This window comes from Hipposideros armiger, unplaced genomic scaffold (assembly GCF_001890085.2).
Source record: "Hipposideros armiger isolate ML-2016 unplaced genomic scaffold, ASM189008v1 scaffold_1313, whole genome shotgun sequence".
Lineage (NCBI taxonomy): Eukaryota > Metazoa > Chordata > Mammalia > Chiroptera > Hipposideridae > Hipposideros > Hipposideros armiger.
The window spans coordinates 287,163-291,522 of record NW_017732663.1 but is presented as its reverse complement, the minus strand read 5'-3'; the positions used below and the strand labels follow the sequence as shown (position 1 = coordinate 291,522).

At 37.9% G+C, this 4,360-nt stretch overlaps 1 protein-coding gene across 3 annotated transcripts in view; it reads left to right on the top strand.

Moving 5' to 3' along the window:
• JHY (junctional cadherin complex regulator) overlaps positions 1–4,354 on the top strand; it is a 68,050-nt gene extending 63,696 nt beyond the window's left edge. For all 3 annotated transcript variants that reach the window (XM_019633435.1, XM_019633434.1, XM_019633438.1), the window contains one exon: positions 3,592–4,354. In XM_019633435.1, the coding sequence (XP_019488980.1) occupies positions 3,592–3,789 (198 nt within the window). In that variant the 3' untranslated portion in view covers positions 3,790–4,354. The remainder of the gene's footprint in view (positions 1–3,591) is intronic.
• The last annotated feature ends 6 nt before the right edge of the window (positions 4,355–4,360 follow it).

Here is a 4,360-nt window from a genome sequence, read left to right as displayed (position 1 = left end):
GAGAAACTTTCAGGGCACGTGATGAAGACTTTTTTAAAAGAAACATGATGTAGAAGGGCCAGCTGAGTGGCTCAATTGCTTAACAGCTAGCTCAAGAGTTTGAGCTCTAAGCAACAGCGGTTCAATTCCCAGCCCGAGCTGAGCTGCCAACAGGTGGCAAGATGGCTCAGTTTAAAATTAATTAACTAATTAACTAATTAATTAATTAATTAAAGAAGCATGATGTGGAATGATGTGGGGTTTTTTTCTTTTTAAATATTTTATTGGGGAAGGGGAGCATTGTGTTTTTCCAGGACCCATCAGCTCCAAGTCAAGTTGTTGTCCTTCAATCTCAGTTGTAGAGGGCGCAAGCTCAGCTCCAAGTCCAGTCGCTGCTTTCAATCTAGTTGCTAGGGGGGGGGCATGTAGGGAGAAGGAGGTGGGGTACGCAGCCCACCATCCCATGCGGGAGTCAAACTGGCAGCCTTGTTGTTAAGAGCATGCACTCTCACCAGCTGAGCCATCCAGCTGCCCATTAGCAACTCAGCGACAGCTCAGCTCAGCTCAGGCACAGCTCACTGGCCCATGTGGGAATCCAACCGGCAACCCTGTTGTTCAGAGCTCATGTTCTAACCAACTACGCCAGCTGGCCTGCACCCTGGAATGATGTTTTTAATGACCTTAAATGTAAACTTACTCTGGAAGATAAAACAATGCATTTAGAGACAGGGTGACTTTTTAAATATTCAATTTTTATTAGAGTATCTTAAAAGAATTTAGAACTTGGCATGGCTTATCTTGTTCACCTGTCAATTTTTCAAAAGAGGAAATGGAGATCAAAAAAGAATAAGTGACTCTGCAGTCTGTCAGTCCTACTGATAGTAATAGGAGAGTAGCCATGTCTAAATTCCGATATTTCAACACCAAGGACAGCACTGTTTGATTATTTGCTTGTGGGAAGAAGTAGTTTTTGTTTTACTGTGTGGGCAAATTTTGTTGTTATCTATGTAGTTGTTATGAATTTTACTTTTGTACCTGAACTGCCATAATTAAGTTCCATGTTCAGAAATATGTATTACCATGTACCTTGTCATATTTTTAACATGTACAATCTGGCAACTTCATTACTACACTGATAAAGTTGTAAGAGATATATAAAGCAGATATTGACCAATAAAAGAGACGCTTTTTATTTCAATTTTTTTAGAACGTTTAACCTTCCCATAACTATTAGCCTAAGCACTGTTAAACCCCTCAGGCGCTTTCACACATGCTATCAAGAACCCACACTCAGTTGAAGCAGGTTAAATAATTCAGTTGATGTCGAATAACATTTCACAGGATCTTTACTCCCAAGGCAAGCCTCACCATCCTGTCTATAAGACTATAGAACATCAAAATTCTTTGTACACAAACACTGAGAGTGACAAGTGGCATTTAAATTGACTTTGGCTAAAAAACATAAAGTTTGGGATTGAAATAAGAAAATGGATCAAACTAAGCCTTCATCTGACAATGGTAAGATCCAGAAGAATGTCACTAAGCTACCAAGATACTAAGACAGGGTAGAGATTCTGCAGAAACAGTGAATGACAAACACTTTTTTGCTCCTCCTTTAAATTGTACAAATAACAATAATATTGATCTTATATAGACCCAAGTGGATCAGTGATCAATTTTTATAGTATTTCTGTTTCAGATATTAAAGAAGTAAAGACAATCTACCTATTAGAAAGCAAGGGACTTTAAACTTGAGTGATATATTGATGAAGGGCCTGTATTTGACCAGATGTTATATATGCCACTGAAAGACATAGTGTCTGATCTGCCTAATCGCTATGAACTGGGGTAAATAAAGGACTTTTAAACCACATTTTGTCTCTTATATAGCCTTCTTTTCGTGGTGTTTTTTCATTATGAATTTTCAACAAGAGCATCCTCTTAAAGAGAGCTTTTTTACAAGCAGCTGAATTTAATGACAGCTGTCTTCATGATATTGTTTTGTATAGTAAGGAGTCTCTTGGGAGTTATCTAGAAACCAACTCAAGAAAAGACAATATTGAGGAACAAAGTAAAAGGTAAGCTCAGCAAAGGCACCAATACCTAATGGCTCAAATTGGGGCCTTATTATTGGTTAATGAATCATTATCAAAACATCACAGCAAGCATGAGCGTGCACAGTCTAGTCCATAGTGAGAAAATGACTCTTCATCCCAACAGTTATTAGCTGGGAGTTGTTTGAAAACACATCCAGTAATTATAACAACACTGGAGCTAATTGAGAACTTTGAGTTGATAGCAAGTGATCTACAATAGCAGACTGGATAAACTCAGGGGGGATTCTTTTCAATTACTTATTGAAAAATAGCAGAAAAATGAATTAAATGTAGATGATTGTCTGCAGATATCAGGGCAAGTTTAGCTAATTCTCTCCTAGCTGTGCTTTAAGACATATATTACCATTATATTAGAAGACTAGAAGTAGCATTTGAAAAATATAAAGTTCTTCAGGAAAAATCAAAGTTGCTTTCCTAAATACACCATTTTTAAAGATTCCTCTTTCCTACTAATGTAAGAACCTTGAATGATACGTATTTCATCCAACTCTCAAGTATTCATAGGATGACTTCTCCCTAATGCTAAGTGTGTTTTCATAACTTGTATTCCTAATGGATAAAAACAGAGACAAGAAAATACNTTTTATTAAGACTGCCAGAAGCTAAATAGATCAATCACGTGGGAAATCTATTGTCAAACACTGGAATAAAACTTTGTTTTATAAACAAAACATCCAAAGACACAACTGTATGTATCATTTTTCAACTCTTTTTTTATAGCTTATATAATTTTTTTAAGATTTTATTGGGGAATTGGGGAAGGGGAACAGTGTTGGGGAACTAGGGAAAGGGAACAGCCAAGTTATCCTTCAATCTTAGTTGTGGAGGGCACAGCTAGCTCAGCTCCTAGTCCAGCCGCCATCCAGCCACCCATCAGCAGCTCGCTGCTGCTCAGCTCAAGGTGCCATGTTCAGTCTTAGTTGTGGGTGGGTGTAGCCCACCATCCCATGTGGGAGTCCAACCAGAAACTTTGTTTCTTTTTTTAAGCTGAGCCATCCTGCCACCTGTTGGCAGCTCAGTGGCAGCTCAGCTTGGGCCGGGACTTGAACCACTGTTGCTCAGAGCTTGCACTCTTGAGCAAGCTCTTAACCAACTGAGCCACTTGGCCGGCCCGGAAACATTGTTTCTAAGAGCACACGCTCTAACCACTGAGCCATCCTGCCACCTATTGGCAGCTCAGCGGCAGCTCACTGGCCCATGTGGGAATCGAACCTGCAACTTTGTTGCTCAGAGCTCACACTCTTAACCAACTGAGACACTCAGCCAGCCCTTCACAGTTAATTTTTATGTGGCTAATTTATTTTGTTTAAACTGTGTGTTATGCTACATTATTTACATTTGCCATTTGATCTCCATTTCCATCCATGTCTTAATACGTTATTGTAGCACTATTCTTCACTTATATTATCAATAAACATTTCCTAGTACTAGATAGAATTAGGGAACCCAAGACTCACTTCCTATTTAAAATAAAATTTTCTCTTTATGCTTTCAGGCTTTGGAATATGCGAAGACTATCCCAAAACCCAAACCTTCAAATTTAGCTGATCAAGTGTCAAAGGAAAAGAAAAATCCAACCTATGCTGGAAAAGAAGACACTTTACCTGAAATCTCACTGCTGGAAATATTGCAGAGCAGACACGAAAGGGAAAAACAAGCTGTGGCTGCTTTCAGAGTCCTTCACATTGTGTAGACACATGTAGGAGACCAGAAACACCCAGGGAATGGACATGGAGAAAAGAAACTTCAGCCAACCTCTCTGCATTGAGAGTGATGAACTAATATTATCATTGAACTGGAGTCCATGTTTGCTTTGTACAGAATTTAAAACATGGGGCTCTATTACATTATGGTGTCATAATTTACTTTTTAGGAAGAATTCTTTTGAATTATTTATTTTCAAATCAGTTAGAATTTGGGCTAAGTAAGAACTATGGAATAAAGCCTTTTGGTTTTATATTGGATCTTTTGATTTCTTAAACAATCTCTGCCTTTCCTTAGCATAATGAAAACCTTGAAGTTACCCAGAAATAAGTTCATCAACTTGTGTTTCCCTGTCTTACCTTCCTGAGAAGAAAAAAAAAAGTATAAACACTTCAGTTTCTACTAAAATGATCTCAAATTGGACTAATCATCAGTATATTTGGAGATAGCAATTCCAAAATATTTCTAAAATTTCTAAATTTAGCCAAAGGGTTTATAAGTAAAATTGAAAGAAAGGAAGGTACATTTAGATGTGCTTACTCAAGTAGAACAAATCCTAA